Below are 362 nucleotides of genomic sequence, written 5' to 3'. Positions count from 1 at the left end.
TTGGGGGGGGGGGGGGGAGGGTGTGTGCCTTTGTGTCTCCGTTGACACGTGGCTTCTCTCCAGGGGTGACGTGTTGGGCTGCTCTTCCCTCTTGGCAATGGGGTGGCATTTTTGGGTGGTTGCTACCGTGGTGGTTGTCCCCAGATCTCCAACGTGTACCCCCCAACATTGTCCCTCCCCTGCTGTGTCCCATCTCCCCACCCCACCCCCCCCAGTTCGCTCTCGTGCAGTTCTCATCCACGGTCGTCACCCACTTTGACTTCAACACCTTCCGGAGGTCCCTCAACCCCATTGCGCTGGTGGATAAGGTGCAGCAGCTCCGAACTAACACCCGCACTGCTTCTGCCATCTGGAAAGTCCTG

General features: G+C 60.2%; 1 protein-coding gene across 1 annotated transcript in view; it reads left to right on the top strand.

Moving 5' to 3' along the window:
* The window catches only part of LOC106900618 (integrin alpha-M-like), a gene marked incomplete at its 3' end in the record, with an annotated part of 1,310 nt that extends 954 nt beyond the window's left edge, over positions 1–356 (top strand). Inside the window, exon 4 of the mRNA XM_014962752.1 lies at positions 216–356. Coding sequence (XP_014818238.1) covers positions 216–356 — 141 coding nt within the window. The remainder of the gene's footprint in view (positions 1–215) is intronic.
* Between the last annotated feature and the right edge of the window lie 6 nt (positions 357–362).

Source organism: Calidris pugnax, unplaced genomic scaffold (genome assembly GCF_001431845.1).
Source record: "Calidris pugnax isolate Ruff unplaced genomic scaffold, ASM143184v1 scaffold2867, whole genome shotgun sequence".
NCBI lineage: Eukaryota > Metazoa > Chordata > Aves > Charadriiformes > Scolopacidae > Calidris > Calidris pugnax.
This window is presented reverse-complemented; position numbering and strand designations above follow the sequence as displayed.